This window comes from Pleuronectes platessa, chromosome 6, assembly GCF_947347685.1.
Source record: "Pleuronectes platessa chromosome 6, fPlePla1.1, whole genome shotgun sequence".
NCBI classification, from domain to species: domain Eukaryota; kingdom Metazoa; phylum Chordata; class Actinopteri; order Pleuronectiformes; family Pleuronectidae; genus Pleuronectes; species Pleuronectes platessa.
This window is the reverse complement of record NC_070631.1, coordinates 10,532,136-10,549,038: the sequence shown is the minus strand read 5'-3', so window position 1 is coordinate 10,549,038 and position 16,903 is coordinate 10,532,136. Positions and strand designations below refer to the sequence as shown.

Here is a 16,903-nt window from a genome sequence, read left to right as displayed (position 1 = left end):
TATCCATGTAGGACGTGTTCGCTGGCAAGGTGCTAGTCACATGTTGTTTCCATGGCAGCGGCGGCTGGCCCAGTCCCAACCGCCCCACGGTACATACCCTCGGTGCGTGTGTGTGATGCGAGTGTGTGATGATGTGTGTGTGTTTACATCTGAACGTTAGTGGGACCATGGAGGAGTGTGTGTTTGTGTAAAGATGAAAGGCTGAGGGATTTCACGCCTGAGACGGTTTTATCGGAGCTCATTGGTTTCGATAACAACGTGCAGCATTACATACGAGTACATTGCGAAAAATGCAACATGACCTGCAGACCTTAGAGTAATTTATGCATTTTTAAGCTCCACTGAGCATCTGATTTACAATAGAGGAAAATACAAGACGGTAAGATAGAACAACAGACCAAAGCTGCAAATAGCTGCCACAAAAAGAATAACTCTCTCACAAATGCACCAAATATTTCATGCAACTCATACAACTAGTGACCTCTGATGTGCAACAACAGATACTCGCACAAGTGCACTCTCCATGCTCGTTTTTCAAAAGGACAACAATGGACACAAGTTGACAAAGACACTGACACTCATGCCCTCTTATCCACGGGCACGGACTGAATAAAGACCCACATATAAACACACGTGTCCCCGTACTCACAAAGCAGAACAGCTCTAGTAGCTCCCTCATTGTCCTCCTTAAACGTGTCTTTCTGTACAGTCACACACATGCGCTTTCACCGATGCATGTCTCTGACCTGCCACATGACTGCACACACACACTGACGGAGAGAGAGCGAGAGAGCGAGGGAGGGAGAGAGAGAGGAAGAGGGAGGCTGGCACTGTTGTAGAGTGCCATCCACATGCTCAAAGGAGGAGGATGACGAGGAAGAGGAGGAGGAAGAGGAGGAGGGGAATGCATGAGCAAAGGAGAGAGGAATGGACAGATTCCTGAGGGGAGAAAGGCAGATGGGGGGAAGGGGTGAACAGAGGGGGATGGCTGAGAGGAAACACTGCTCTCTCCCGCCATTCATTTTGTCCTCCACGTCTCCCTCCTCTCTCTTATCGTCCCCAGAGCTCTGCTCCTCCGGTTTCTCCTCTTTCTTTGTCATACCAATAATTAGTCCTACGTCCATAATTACTGTCTCACTCCAGCATTTTCCTCCCTCCTCCCCCCCTCGTCTTTCCCTCTCTGTGTGGTAAACATGGTCTAAATTAGTCCCTTCAACTGTTCACAGCAGTCGGAGGCAGCAGCCTGTGTGTCCAGAGGCATTTCTCCTAACACTGCTGTGCTCATCACTCTGCGACTCCTTCAAAACACACAGGCACCCACACGGACACGCGTTCGCACACTGACCAGGACATCAGGCATGTGTCAAAATAAAGTGACAAATTTACCTGTGCTTAGTTGGCACAGGCGCACTGCCACTGACATGCAACTTAATGTACATTAAATATGAGAGTCTCCGATTTTTGGAGCCCACTGTGTACACAATTCAGCCGCATCATTAAACTCAATAATTGATTTGAGTGCATATCTGAGGTCAGCTGAAGCCGGTGAATGGGCCTGTGCGATTTTTCGATCAAGTGCTACCATCTGGCAGACTGAATTGTCGTCCCCTTAGCTTTACCTATAAACTGAGTTGTGAACAGTGAAGGACTGAGTGTCACTGTTGAATCTCAGTGAATAATGTTGTGAGCTTTCCTCTGGATATATACAGTATATGACCAAACTATGTCTGTTGTGTGTGTGTCAGGTGCGTCCTGGCTTTCCGTACTTCATTAGAGATGCGCCGATGGTGGTTGTTCCTCATGCGAACCCTGACCGGACTCTGGACCTCATCAGAAGACGTCCCGGACGCCTGGTCGCTCTCTCCATCTGAACCCATCTTCACATTCTCATGGACGATACCTAGAAAACACACACGGACACAAACACACACACAGGCAGAGTGTTATTATCAGGAATTACGATCTGTGAAACTATACTGGCCGGAAATAACCAAACCTTAGCTGAACATTTTACATTCCTCTAATATCCTGCAACCTAATTCATCACAGATCATTTGTAGTGTTCAGTTGTAATCACACTGATGCTCTTTTGCTCTTGAGTATTGTCGTCCTATTCTCGTTGGTCTCTCCATGTGCTCACATTTCATTCACCCCTCTGTGACAGCCATAGCAGGATCCCAATCCCCCCGATTATGAATTGTACCACCAACCACGCAGGGGTGTAAAACGAGTGCAGGTCTGAGATCGTTATTACCCTGCATGCAATAGGAGCTTCCCATCACTGCCTGCCAGTGCGACCCCCCCCCCCCCCCCCCCCCCCACACACACACACACACACACACACACACACACACACACACACACACACACACACACACACACACACACACACACACACACACACACACACACACACACACACACACACACACACACACACACACACACACACACACACAATCCATCTGATTAATGAGTCACGGTGCTGCAGACAAGACTGCCTCCTTCACTGTTGAGTGAGTAAATGTGGGGGGAGGGTTTCTCTTCAGGTTTGGTTTCATTGATGCCTGATAGCTCTGAAGTGTAGGTCATGTGCAGCACATGCAGTATGTGTGAGTGGGTGTGTGGGGGAATCTGACGACAGATAAGAGTTCATCCATAGGGACTTTTTTCACCGTCAGGACAAAAAATAAGGCAGATTTTTAAGGGTTCATCGTAGAGTTAGTGTTAGTTAAGGTTTCATTTAGGGTTAGGGGGAAGAGTTAGGGTTATATTTTTAGTTGTGGGTTAGGTATAAGGGGCTATGGAATGCACAGGGAGAACAAGTTTTTTTTTGGTTTATTTGTTTTCTATTCAGTATAGAGGGGCTTGGCAGACGTAGAAGCTCACTTTACCACCATCTACTGTGTACACGTTAAACAGCCACCATCAGCTGAGGAGAGGGAGATAGAGGGGAAGATTGGGGAGGATGGTTTAGACGAGAAGAAGTGATGAACCTCAGCTGCAGGACAGACCAAGGGAGGGCCAGATAGGTAATGCAATTTATTATAGAACACAGAGCAGGGAAATCCCACCTGAGGTTGATTCTAGGTCATGTGTGTTGCCCCTTTAGGTAGTGATTGGCAAGTTTTCAAAAAAAGATGACTGGTTTCTAATGAATAAAAAAATATTAAAGACACAGTATGGACAAAATAAAGTAACCTGTCTTTGTATTTTAATGATCTATATATATTGCAAACTGGATTTTTTTAAAACAATAAGCACTGCTAAAAGCATTGACTGAAATATTTGTAAAGAATGCGACATTTATTATGCTTGATTTCAAGCCTATATTGCAAGAGGAGTGGGGGAGGACAGGAGATCAGAGGTGCCTGGCACAGATAGAAGATTATCCAACCTGCGTTTCATCTGTTTTAAATTTTCATTTCATGTTCAGTTGAACTTGATGTTTTTATTTGTTATTTTTATTATCAAAATGAGAAATGGAGAAGAGAGTGACCCGGAGCGGTAGATTTAGTATCTCACCGTCATATATGTCCAGGTGGTTTATCAGACTATGTGGTTCTTTAAATAAATATAATATAATTTCAGTAAATGTTCATCTGTTGGCCAAACATTCCAGTACTTGGCTTTGCAGGAGCTTCTTCAAAATTGGATCAAAAAAGAATTCAAATGAAGTTTTGCTGTTAACTCTACACAGAACAAATTTAGATAAAAAACCCTAACCCTGCACATTAGAAGTTTTTGCCTTTTTTTAAGATTGCAGGTTAAGTTGTAGAACAACTAGACACAAAATGGATGATTTTTTTTTTCTTCTGCAACCATCATGTTTTTTTTTTACAAATGGGGTCATACTAATTTCTCATTTGGCCTGAAAAAAAGTGCATATAGCAGCCGTGAATGGGGGAGAACCTCCCTGGGGTAGAACGGCCCCAGACCCACTTTGATGTGGGATAATCCCCAAATGTTTACATCCGCCTCCAGTCCTGGTGCTGAAAGCAGCGGTTTCATTGTCACTAGTTGAGATGTTAAACATGTTACTGTATATGTTAATATATAACAGATATTTGTAAATGAGTTTGAATAGAAGTCACGACTCATGATTAAGTAACAGATGTCAAAAATCTATTCTCGATATCTACAACGTCGCTATTTCTGCCACTGATAAAATGTGGAATTAAGTGAAATTCATGACCTACTTTGAATTAAAACCTTCCAGAAACAGACGTTTTCTGACCGATGCAAACAGTCAAACTACCTGTATAGATCCACGATACTAATTTCCAGCTACATCTGTCCATTAGTCCAAATATCTGTTGACAAAAGCAGCATATGCTCATTAGCAAAACACAACTCAAACACAATCCATGTGTTAATGCTCAGTAAACCAACCAGTCTGATGTAACAGCCTGTGGCCTCAAATCCAGACACAGTGATACAGGGGATGTGTATAAAGAACAGCTCGGTAAGAAAACCGAGCAGCGAGTCGTGATATCAGGAATCAACCCTCAAAGCCCTGATGGTGAAACACTAAACTCAAGATAACCGACACCAGAGCGAAGGGAAACTGATCCACGATACCTACATTCCGACAGACGCACACATGACCACACACACTCACGAGCTGCGGGTAGCCAGTACTGCTGTTATGTCACCGCTCTTTCTCACTTTCAGAGACACCTGGAGTTTGTCTGTTTGTGTAAACAGTGAGGCGGATGCGGGTGCATGACACAGGGCGACTGACCTTCTATCACCTTGGCACACAAAACAACTTATTAAGATAATGCTCAGCAAACGCCTGCAGAGTTTGCATCTGTCTCTCATATTCCAGCTTTTACCAACACAGTTTAACACTTTCACTCCTCAAAATGTAAATGGACACACAAGAGTCCAACTGATGGGGGTTATGGGTAAGATGAGTATATATATATATAAATATCAGTGGATATATACATTTTTTTAAACTGTCAATAATTCCTAAAAATGTCATTATCAAAATCTTATGACAACTAAATGTAATTCAGGCTTGATATTTTTGACAGTTTACTCTTAGTACTCTTTATTTTCATATCATATTGGGCCAATTTGTATCAGCCAACTGATGAATCGGGATGGTTTTGCTATACACACAAAAACGTATCTTATTCTCTCAGGACACTCTCTTCCAGTCCTCTGCAGGTTCTCTCCACAGTAGACCAAGGCCAGACAGTAAGTTTCATGAGTTTCACCTGGCTCCCTGGGTGGAGCCCGGCTGTCCTAGTTAAGGTTGCTGACTCTCCGCTAACACGTCCTGAAGAGTGAGTGCTCTGCTTTTAGAACCATCCTTACCTCATTCAACTCTGCATCTACTCCGCTAAGGTCGGAGCTGGAAAATCCACCTTTGCCAAATGTTGTCAGTGCCTCAGCTAATGATTGAAAAGCCAATGGAGAGGATGTTGAAAGAAGTAATGTCAGTCTAAGATTCGCTTCAAGAGCTTTTCAAAGAGTAATGAAATCCAGTTTTATTTTTTCTATTTCTTTAACCAAAGCCCTCACTTCACAAGGTTGGATATCGAGTTCAGCGGGTGGCTCATTGGTGCAGTGGTAGAATGAATAGATCACATGCATTACTTACAGGCTTTGACCGCTTGTAATGTAAGCACAGCACATCATACTGTCTGGCATATTTCTGTGTGGGTGGTGGGAATACAGATGCTGCAATTATTGTGCTGAAAAGCATTTGTATTAAAAATTCAAAAGAAGAAGAACCTGATGGCCTCTTCACTTCTCTGAGGAGTTCATTGGTTCCCTGAAGTTGCCCACATTTACTCACATGCAAGTACACACTACACACACACACACAAAAGTGTTCCGACTCTGACGGAAAAAATACTTCACACGAATCTATATCTTGTATCTGATGAAGGACAGAGATTGATCTTAACTTCATATTTCTGTATATACAGACATATTATATGTGCTAAATCAATGAAAATACAATTATTCTAAGACTTTATTACACAAACCATCTAATCTATTGAACAATGTTTTACCCAAATAAATTTAACTATATATATATGAAAACTGCTGCGACGTGATCTGTATATTTGTTTGCCTGTGAGCAGATGGAAGATCAGCATGCAGATGAACTTGATGGCGTCAGCGATGAGACTTACCGATATGGATTCCTGGGGCACGACGCGAGTCTAGCACTCGAAGCATGCGGAAGGGCGACAGCCTCAGCGGGGCTTCTCTCTCCCCCATTCTCAACCCGTCTCCCACTTTAGGGTCCTCCTTCCTGGACTCTCCCACCCTGATGGGAGCACGTGCGGGGCAACCTTGGGGGTTGCCCGACGTATCCATCGTTCCAGAAAATTTTAAGCGCTGCAGCCGAGAGGTGCGTTTAAAATACCTCAAAAATGCATTTCACCGAGAGATTTTGTCAAGAAATAGAGACCCAAGTTGAGGTCATTTCTGTTAAGTTATGGGGGAGGACAGGGAGCTGTCACTAATTATGGATCAAATCTATTCTTCACGCTGCCTCCTTCCTTCCAGGTGAACAACATGCACAGTGCAGGTTGCACCGGCACACGAAGCACGATACAACAACTCCCACGGCTGCTACTCCACTTTAACTGACTCCCTCTGTCTCTTGCTGTAGACACTCCCTCTCTTCTTTTCCTCTCTCCGCAGTCTCACTCTTGCTTGCTGACTAAGGAAGGTCAAACTCTGTGCAGGTACAGGCAAACCGCTGCAGACACTGTCCGAACACGCGCCGGCTGTAAACTGTTACACCCATCATCTATCTCAAAATAACAGGTGTTGTGTATCCATTGATACACAACGCACGAAAACAGGGATGCAAAACTCTCCCACCAGGAAGTAAAACGCGGTCATCTGTCTGCTCTTCAAACTATCTGACCATTTCGGCTCCCAGCTCCTCCTTTCAAGCTTTCTCTCTGTTTTTTTGTTTCCTTTACAGTCTAGCGTCCAGTCTTTTTTCTCTCCTCCTCTCTCAGATCTCCTCCTGTTATTCAGCCCACCACTCTGTTCAGGCAGTCGTAGCGCTCTCCCCGTCTCTCGGCTGCTCCCTCCTTGCTTCTGGTGCCCCTAGCAGTGTTTCCAGTGTTGTTGGTGGTCCTGCTCCCTCCCTTCACCTTGCGATTAGTCTCCTCCCTCCTACATAAAGCCAATATCTCTCGCTCTATCTCGCTCCCACCCTCGCTCTAGTCATCTGTCTGGTTCAGGAGATGGTGGTAAATATACAGTACAGTCCTGTTCTTTTTTTTCTATTTGGGAGCCAATGACAACATTTTCTGCCTGATCAGCCTCTTTCTTTCACTCCGTCTCTATCGCTCCATCTTGTTTGCCCGCTCTCTCTCGCTCCTTCCCTCCTCCACACCCTCTGCCTCCTCGTCCTTATCGCACTATAGCACAGAAATTGAAACCCTGAGTGACGCCTCTGGCATCCCAGGCTCCCATCTTCTCCCTCTCATACGTTTTCCCTCTGCCTCCATCTTTCCTTCTCCGTCGCTCCCCGTGGACCTGAAGCACAGGCCATTATTTATCCACCACCTGCGCACATGTACACAAGTGCTCCCCTGCACGTGCCACTGCACATAGCTACTGCACATGCCCTTCAAGACCGCACACATGCATCGCTCTGCCACACACAGAGCATACAGACGATGCATGATCACAGTCTGTGTACAAATCAATGAAGACAACTATCTCAACTACAGGATGCATCTATTTATCTATCTATCCATCTATTACTTACCCATGTGTCCATGTCAATCTATTACACTTAATACTCCATTGCAGGAATTTTAAAAGTAATAGTTACTACTTACTTTTCCAGTTTAGGTTGCAGTGTAAAAAATTTAGTGACATAAGTGGTGAAGTTGCATGTTGCACACACCCTGGACCCTTGCGTATCACAGGGCCAACATATAGAGATTTAAAGTCTCCAATTAACTTGACCCAAGTCTGCATGTCTTTGGACTGTGGGAGGAAGCCAGAGTACCTGGCTACCCAAGCCACACAAGCACGGAGAGGACATACAAACTCCACACTGGGAGACCCCTGCCCAGCTTGGATCTGAACTGGGACCCTTCTTATGTCATGGGGAAAATGGGAATAATTTATTCAGAAGATTATCGTAGAGGGAATTTATTTTTGAGAAATACAGATGGAAGCATAATGCGACAAAGGATGATGCAACTGTATGAGTTTATGAGACACACGTGTATTTTTGATTAACCTCCCATGGTTGCATGCATATTTCCATAGGTTTCCCATAAAACCTCTCCGCCATAGAAACTAACATCAATATAAGTGTTTAAATAAATGCATTGAATGGCGGCTACATCCAAAATGTCAGCAAGATAAAGTATTAAATGCCATCTTTCCTCAAGATAATCTCAAGGATTAGCACATTAAAAAAAAACTGTTCTTCAAATGGGTTCCGATGAGGTTAAAACCTCACCTCTGCCTTCGTGTCAATAACCAGGTTGTCTCTTCACTGACAAAACACAGAGGCTCACACACCCTGCAAGTCAATAAAGATGTACTTATACACCACCAGACTTGGCAGCAGACACAAGTTGATGGTACAATTAACTAAGATAAGTACATGAGCTCATCGCCATCCTGTTTACTCAGCACATCTTGGAAACATATTAACTTTATTTAACAAGTTGGTGTGGAGGACATATTAAAATGAATATTTGGCTACAAGCGTGCTGTATCTTTTTCAATCTAAAACCGACATGACACTGGTTCATTAGGTTATATTCTAGTAAAGAGTAATGGCCATTTACAGTGCATTGACAGACATATATTGATGTAGAGTGCTGCATCCTCGACTTTCATGCTGTGTAAAACGTCAAGGACAAAAGCTCATCCCTTCACCCATCCCTGTCTCCCTGTCTCTTTATATTCACATGCGGCTGCAGGCCAAAGATTTGTCTCTTGCCCTCTACGGCCTCCTTCACGCAACTTTAATCTCCCTTCAAGGTCTCATTCACCGTCACCATTTCTTGTTATAAACATCTTTATGGTCCATATTTGCTCACCTACATTTCAGATTACAATTAAAATATATTGTGTTTCATCTTTTTTTATCGTAAATTGGATAGTCTGCCTCCAGACTGGTGAGACGATAAAACTTAGAGTGCATGTAACATCCCAGAGGAACATGCACGCACAGAGAAATGCACACGAGGCTGGAGGGGAGGGAGAATTTAGACTGCAGTAATTACATCTAAACCTTTTATCTGCATCTAAGGAATCTTATTATTCAATTACTGGGACCAGAGTGCCTACTGTAAGCTACCGGCTCCTCTTGTGCTGGTCCCAAACGCTTTATCCTCTTCCTCTCTTTCCTACCTACTCTGAAAATCCCCGGAATCCTTGCGGAGCATCTTTTACCCTTAAGCGAGCCGCTGCAGCACACATAAAAGCTTAGAAGACGAACTACAAAAAAGGAGTCCACGCCATTGTTCTTATTAAACCCAATCTAGGAGTGAGCGTGGAGGGTTAGTGTGAGTAAATGGATGGGTGAAGGGGGAGAAAGAGGGCGAGTGGGCCACAGGGATTAATTCAGTGTTAATGCATTACATTAAATCCCTGGCACAAACAAGGTCTCTCATGGTGCACAATACAGAGGAAGAGATAAGGCTGTTCTGAAAAGCTTTCCATCCTTTATCTTTGCCCCATTCAGATTTTATCGGGAGGTTAAATATAGCATTTGGATATATGTGGTGAGAAAGGGGGAGAGGAGAGAAAAGAACGAGGAGACATCTGTGACAGTATCAGAAATAGCAGCCCGGCCGCGACGTGTTTCCGAGAGGAGCTGGGCAGCTTTTGAGCAGACTCCTCTCTCTCTCTCAGCAAAACAGACAGGAGGTGCCGACTAATCCTCAACAGTGCAACCAGACATCTTCACAGAGGGGGAGAGGTGAGTCGGTGGCGAAAAAGCTGGAATGAAAAGTGCAGTGTTCGTCTTTCCTGCCTGTAAGTACAGTGTGCGCGGTGGAGGGAGTGAGCGTTGGCCCGGCTAGCAACAGATGAATCACAAAACCTGTAAAAGCGCTCCGTGCGCTGGCTCCCGGCCCAACACCTCTAAAACGCACACGGATAACCCTACAGTCAGCCCTACTCAGATGAAAAACGTAGTTAAACGAATGGGGGTGGATAGAGCAAGTTGGAAAAGGAGGTAGAGAAAGCAGAGAAAGGCTGGGTAATCTGCAGCAGAGAGATTGCATCATCATGTTGCTCTATTAAAGGCTGCGACGTGCTCCGACTGCTGAGTGGCACGCAGTGAGTCAGCGAGACCAACCAGTGGGAAACACACACACGCACTGACTCACACACTCACACACACAGTGAACCTCTTAACATTTCAAACTACACCTTATCAAGGTTTTAATAATAGAGTAGCATCTATTCTCAGTTCTGAGTCAAGCTTCGCCCTTTTTAAAGGCTTTTAAGCTCATAGACAGCTGTGGACTTCACAGTTACTCTCATATATTTCTACACATTTCCCTGTCAGCAGTAGACAAAAGCCAAATGAGAGAAGAATGACTGCTTGTTTATTACCTCCGCCAAGGAGCTTTCACCGATGTCTGATTGTTAGTTGGTTTGTTTGTCAGCAGGATTATGAAACAGATTTCCTCTAAGTTGGTAGAAGGATGAGACATGGGTCAAGAAAGAACCCATTAAATATCGGCAAGGAACTGAACAAAGGGGAATATATTATCACTTTGTTCAACAGTCTTTTGACACTCACCAATTTCCCAGGAAATAATTCATGGATCTTTAATTATTTTTTTTAACCAGAACTGATATCTGAGTGTGCAATGCAGCTTTATTTAATTTAAGGGGACTGTTGGACCTTGGTGGAGGTAAACACTTTATTGAGTGCCATTCCAGTTTAATTATATTATATTCCCACTGGGAACATGTCAGAAAACCGTTACTGTCTTTGAATTAACCTTGGCCAATACTGTCACTATGATAATTAGATTTGCTTAACTAAACTATCATTATAATCAGTAACAGTCAGGCACTATTGTCCATATTCTCAAACAATCATCTCTTATGCAGTGCATTGGAAATTAATTTAAACATGTAGATTTAGCACGTTTTCATGTTCTAATATCTGTCATTAACTACATCCATTATAGTATTGGCTGCATCTGAATACTATTAAATTGCATTGTATGTAGTCTAGATCTAGTAATAAGATCTTCTTGTGGATTTAGGCAACATTCAAGAACTTTGGCTTCTTTTGTTAATTGAAAAGTTATGTTTTGTCGTGAACTTTTTATACTGTTTTATACTAAAATGTCTAGTCTTGGTACTGAAACTCAGGTATCATATCAGCAACAGCACTGATGTTCAAATAAAACCCACCCCTATGCTGCAGTCCATATTTCTTTAGAAGGATCACATAAACCACAGACAAGGAACATTTTACTTTCGTAGATTTTGGCTCCTCTCTGGACCAACACTGTAATGTTTCTATTGTCTCCTGTCATAATCGGCGTGTGTGTTTGTTTTGAAACGAGTGAAAAAAAAAGATAATCAGCCGTTTGAAGGACGCAGAGCAATGAGGTAATGTTTCTTTTGTTGCTGTATGATTGATAGCTGTAATATGACATTATAATTTTGTTTTAGTGCTGTTCATGCGGTGGTTCGACCAGACCAGACATTGAGAATAGCTCATTGAAAAAGACAATTTTGTCTCCGATTGTCTTCCTTGCTGTTGTAGGTCATTAAAAAAGGCAACAATATTAAAATGAGACTGTTTCATAACCAGTTAAAAACTCCTTGTAGCACGTTTAAGTTTCATAAATCACACTCTTATCACAGTCCAGTTACAGGACTCGTTCTCTTGTCAGCCAGAGTTCAATGAATCAAGTAGGCTTGTTGTGGTCTATCAGCAGTTCATGCAGCCAAGGACTCGGGGGGATACAAAGTACAAAGCTAATAGGACTCCTGAAGGAGCCATTTTGGAACTACCACTCTCCGATACCACTCAGCCCGCCGCTCCCTCCTTTTATCTGTACTTTTTCATTTCTCCCTCCCTATCGCTCAGCCCCCTATAAATCCATCTCTCGCTGTTTTCCAAGCTTCATTTCATTCTCAACCCATCGGACATCTTCAGCTCCTCCCTTTCCCTCCATCCTCGACTTTCCCTTCCTTCCTGATGTAAGCCGTTCTGCCAGAGTGGGAAATGAGATTACTGGGATCCATGGAACCACAGACAACGCGTTCCGTTACATAATGCAGAGAGACAGAAGGAAAAAGTGATTGCGAGAGTGCGGGGGTGTTGTGAACATGTGCACGGATTTGTTAATGTTGGATTAAGGTCATTAGTGTTTTTAGCCTTTTAGATCTGTGGTAAATGTTGGGCAGATATCCAGTTTGTGACAGTAAATATGGTTTTGCACTTGTACACGTACTGACTGTAGCTGTACAATTCTTACATGTAACATATCAGCTTTGTAATGTAGTTGAATATAAGGAACTATACAATAGGAACACTCAAAGGCAGTACACAAACCAAATTACTTGAAATATAAGAACAGAAATTCAGTATATGTATTTTTTATTTTCCACCACTGTTTTTTGCAGCTTTATGGTTGGTGTGTGCTTATGGTTGCATGCATAGATCACACTGTGTGTGTGTGTGTGTGTGTGTGTGTGTGTGTGTGTGTACCCAGAGATCCAGTCCTGTGCAGGCTCAGGTAGGCTCTGTCTCTTTCCAGCCCCCCACCTGGCTCTCTGCGCAGGGCGGTGCGGCCCAGATGACCGGCGTACTGACGCAGGAAGGAGGGAGCACTATGGGAAGCAGGAGGGTGCATGGCGCACACCACCATGGGCTCTGAGACACACGATGCAGACGGACAGCCAGGGACAGGAAGAAACGGGAAAAAAGAGAGTATACCAGAGAAGACAAGAAGGAGAAGAGAAAACTCCGATAGGACAGCATGTTGACAAAGTGAGAGGAGAGAAAAAGCGAGGTAAAACAAAAAGGGCAAAATAATGAATGAAAAGTTGGAAGAAAAGCAGAGAAGGGTGGACAGAGGCGGCAAAACACAAACAGGCAGATGGCAGGAATTGTAGGAGGGAGCAGGAGGAGAAGAGAAAGAAGAAAAGAGACGACACAAGGTCATACACAGAGCAGACACAGAGAGGCAGCAGAACATGTAGGAACAGTACAATATGTAGCGCTGCGAGATAAAAGGGTGGGAACACATACAGCTGCGGTTCACATGTTAGAGGAGGGAACAGTCGTGGCACACAGAAAAACAAGTGACCGTGGAACATATATAAAGTGTGTGACGTGCGTCGTGGAAATTATGCTGAGTCATAGTCTGATCAAGAGAACAAAAAAAAGAGGCATGCACATGAAAAACTAGCAGAAACACTGTAGGAAACAGACCACAGAGATAAGGGAGAATCAAAATCACTGACGGAGGTACTGGAAAATATATTAAGGAAACTGAATTGAAGTCTGTGGGTCATATTTTAAGCTTATGGGCAAATAAAAGGCTTTTTCAAAGCTAAATACCCTAATAAACCCTGTCAGGACGCATACATCAACATTCCTTCACCTCTCTCAGGCATTAATGATTCCATTTTTGTAGAATGTAAGCCCACCTGTCGCATCTCCCATCTTTCCTAATAATCCCTAATTTCCTGCACACTGCACTGTAAATTCCACTGTGATCCCAGAGCATCAGAGTCTAATGTTCTCCTAAAATCTTTACACAATTCCCTCCCAGTCTCTCGCCTCCAGTGACACCCATCTAAGGCCTGATCTGAGGCCAGCAGCAGCCTCGACATGGTTTCTAATTAGCACTTAGCACAAGAAAAATGTGAGGATTTTTTTTCACCACTCGTTTGCACCGTCTGAGTAAGATGTATAGAGAAGTGAGGGATGGGGTCAGGAGGGTGATACAGCGAGGGGGAAAGGTCAACAGAGGATGATAAGTAAAAGATGTATAGCCGTGGTTAAAGTTTAATGTCCCTCGCCTCAACCCTTACATTACTTCCTCCATCCCACTCCTCGCCTGTCCCTTGCTCCTCGCGCTCTCTGGAAATGTACTCACTTAGCTCGAGCTGTTAAATACGAAAGAGAGGGAAGTAAAAATATGTGGAAGAGAGGAGCGATGGCAGGGAATGTAATTAATCAGTTGGATATAGATGTTGCAGCCCAGGAGCTGGAGTGACGGCAACACCAAACAAACATTATCGCTGCTTGTACCCACACTCCGAGCAAATACATCCAGCCCAAAAAACACACACAGCTATATTTCAACACTGAAACGTGTCTGGCTCCTGATTTTTGTCTTTTCTCTTTGACAAGAGAACCATGCTCTGACCTGGTTTTTGCCTGAGAGCAAGATAAAGATGTTAACACGCACTAAGATGGATGATCACACACATGCATTATGTTTGTATGTCAGGTGAGGACTCTGCGGAGCTGCAGTCCTGAAAGTTGCCCACCAGATGGCACCCAGACTTTCAGAGAATGACGCTGCGTTTTGCACTTTCTTCTCCGATATGAAACATTTTCTTAAACTCAGACAAATTGACTAATCAAATTGACAACGAGAGCTTGTGTGTTCAAATACATTTCCAGTGTGCTACTCCTGTCAGTCTGATGACGTGAGGTGAACAGTGAAGTGATGGTGACAGAAGTGATGAGGAGGTGAGGATGATGAAAGTTCAGGTGAAGCATTCTGAGAGTGTCTGTGTCTTTTTGTGTTCTCATGAGAGCTTCACATTTTCCTAAATGTTAACACACAATCATTTTTGAAATACCAGCAGTGTCTCAATTCAGGAGCCTTCGGATGCTGCATTTAAAGACTGACTGCGCCTCAGGGGCACAACTAGAATGTCCCAAATACGTCCTTCCATCCCGAACCAGCAGGATATTACCCGGTCCAACATTTCCTGTGATTCATTCCGCTTCAGATGCTAACTGTTTTACCAAGAGGTAATGGCGGCGGCAAGTGAGACAGAACAGTACCTAACAGCTAATAGTAAAGGCGAAAGCTTTATAGGCGGAACAATCTGAATTGAGACACAGCTATGGACATATACTTACATACGTCCACTGACGTATGTAAACTGAAAATAAACTGAAATATAAAACTGAAAACATACAAGAGTGAAGTACAGTTATAATACATTTCATCAGCTCCCATAACTTTATACGACTTTCATGCATCTCCTGCAATAACTAGTTACAACCTCTAGTACATCACTATTTCAAACAGTAAATGCTGAGAAAGAAGACATGATATCTTGAAATGTTGGAGGAACTATGACACACTGCTCTTTAAAATCACGTGGCTTGCCTGCTCCTGTGTGGTGAAGCACTCACCATAACTGATGCTGGAGTTCCACTAATCATTGTGTGACTCCAAAGACAGTTATGGAGGTGACAGAGCTTCTCTTCCTGATAAAGGCAATCTGTGCTACCCCACCCGCCATATAAAAGCTTTTTCTTCTGTTAAAGCTAGGGTTGGTAATCCTGGAAAAGCGTGCAAGAGCTGGCTACACCCTCTCGTCAAAGCTGCGGCACCAAAACACAGGAACATGGACTGACAACTGCTAGAAGACTACTGTTCTGTGACTCCCCTCTAACATCTGGCGATCACCTCTGCTTCTGCAGTGCATGTCTCATCGGCTGAAGACTCTTGCCATGTGCAGTTAGAGCAACGGCAGGCAGTAACAGACAGGTACACCAGGAAATTCAGACTTAATGAAATGATCGGTCGTGGACGACTTTAGTTGATTGATGGGCATTGGGACTTTAATTGTTTTAACAAATAAGAAAAAAAAGTGTCTCAGAAAGAACTTACCAACCCTACCTTTAAGAACTACATTACATTACTTCTATGGAGTTAATGCACATGGTGCATACATATTATATACTTGTGTATACCTGCATGGCAGGGTTTACGTGTCTCACCATTGTCCCTGGCTGTGGTCGGCTCGTCCAAGGATATCTGTTCTGCCAGTTCAGACAGCGAGTCGTCGACGGGCCGAGCGCTACGGAGAGACATGGAAAGCCTCCGCTTGATTATCTTCATCCGGTCCATCTTCTCGACTGCTACACCAGGGCCCACAGGCTGAGGAGGAGGAGGGGACACAACAACCAAACAACATCACTATAATCATCATCATCATCATCACCGGCACCACCTGCATCCCTATCACCAGAGTAATAGACATTGTTCTCATTACAACCATCAACGGATCCACGCTGCCCCGTTTAATCTTCATTGTACAGTCAAACTACCGCAGTGCAGCCTCGGCGCATTTTCTGCAGTTCTTTTGGCGCCCGACGATTGTGTTTGCTCACACAGCGTGTTCTCATTGTTATGTATCCCAAGTGCAAACATTGCAGAATAAAATAAACTAAATGAGAGAGAGAGGGAGAGATATACGGGGCTAGATGACAAGTGAATGGCTGACTGTGACGCTCCCGAGCTGGTTGAGACAAGAGCAGTTGAGATGTGATTGAAGCGCATTTCATTCCATCAGTTGTTCATGGTGATGTAAACCAACATCTAATATATTCTAATGCAATGAGACAAGAACAAAGTTCTTCATTATCTGTGGCTGATTCTTCTGTAGTCCTATGACAACATGACAATATGACTGAAGAGAAGCTGGTTTTAAATACTCTGCAGCATAAATGTGGTTACGGAAGAGAGAAGCGTCCCATCCTTAAAATAAACGTTGAGAAAAGTACACATTCTTTTTCCAGCAAAGTGCTCTTTATATACAATGGAGACCCAACTATGTGTGTTATTTGGTCAGTGAGCTTTCAACGTAACATATTGTAAAAAGTGCCCTTCAGCAGACATTTAAAATACGGCTACGTGTACATTATGTG

At 43.6% G+C, this 16,903-nt stretch overlaps 1 protein-coding gene across 3 annotated transcripts in view; it reads right to left on the bottom strand.

Annotated features, from left to right (window-relative positions):
* LOC128442399 (cyclin-dependent kinase 17) overlaps positions 1-16,903 on the bottom strand; it is a 38,662-nt gene that overhangs the window by 17,359 nt on the left and 4,400 nt on the right. The window contains exons 2-3 of one of the 3 annotated variants that reach the window (XM_053424839.1): positions 15,974-16,133; positions 1,767-1,900 (exon numbers count right to left, since the gene is read on the bottom strand). In XM_053424839.1, the coding sequence (XP_053280814.1) occupies positions 1,767-1,900; positions 15,974-16,103 (264 nt within the window). In that variant the 5' untranslated portion in view covers positions 16,104-16,133. Of the gene's footprint in view, positions 1-649; positions 762-1,766; positions 1,901-6,155; positions 7,385-15,973; positions 16,134-16,903 lie in introns of those variants that run through there. The other 2 variants (XM_053424838.1, XM_053424840.1) reach the window with 2 other exon arrangements.